The sequence below is a fragment of the Buceros rhinoceros genome, unplaced genomic scaffold, assembly GCF_000710305.1.
Source record: "Buceros rhinoceros silvestris isolate BGI_N320 unplaced genomic scaffold, ASM71030v1 scaffold22949, whole genome shotgun sequence".
Lineage (NCBI taxonomy): Eukaryota > Metazoa > Chordata > Aves > Bucerotiformes > Bucerotidae > Buceros > Buceros rhinoceros.
The window spans coordinates 1,683-2,297 of record NW_010430048.1 but is presented as its reverse complement, the minus strand read 5'-3'; the positions used below and the strand labels follow the sequence as shown (position 1 = coordinate 2,297).

At 59.0% G+C, this 615-nt stretch overlaps 1 protein-coding gene across 1 annotated transcript in view; it reads right to left on the bottom strand.

Moving 5' to 3' along the window:
* Positions 1–615, bottom strand: part of PSMD13 (proteasome (prosome, macropain) 26S subunit, non-ATPase, 13) — a gene marked incomplete at its 5' end in the record, with an annotated part of 8,942 nt that overhangs the window by 6,648 nt on the left and 1,679 nt on the right. The window contains 1 exon segment of the mRNA XM_010142897.1: positions 115–235. Coding sequence (XP_010141199.1) covers positions 115–235 — 121 coding nt within the window.

Sequence of the window (615 nt, the reverse complement as noted above, 5' to 3'; positions counted from 1 at the left end):
GAAAGGAGCGGTGAACCCCCAGCCCCCCCCCACGGCTGCCTCTCCCGCTACACCGACCGCGCACACACAGAGCAACCCCTGCGGGGACTGGCCGAAAGAGCCAACCAAAAATACCTTTTCTCGAGTCTTTTCCAGAAAAGTAAGGGCCACGTTGGGATCTGAGAAAACACAAAGCAAGCAGCAACATCAGGAGGCCCCGTGGGGCTACACCTCAACCAAGAAATAAATCCTTTCCCTGGGCACGGGACGGCTGGGGTGTATTTCTCCCACAAGGTGCTCCTCAACCCTCGCAACGTGCCGCTGCCCCAGGCTGTTTCTCCCGCTCACGAGCCGCCTCCCGCACGAAGCCGCAGACGGGCTACCCGGCCTGGCAGCAGCTGTTTAATCTGTCCCTTTCAACACACCCGAGCGAGCGCAGCTGAACGCCGAGGGTTCGGCAGTTCCGAATAACAGGTTAAGTTTCACAGGCATCACAGAATCACCTGGCTGGAAGAGACCCTTAAGATCATCGAGTCCAACCGTTTCCCACAGCACTGACAGGGTCCCTACACCATGTCCCTCAGCAGCACCTCCACACGGCTGTTAAACCCCTCCAGGGATGGGGACTGCACCACC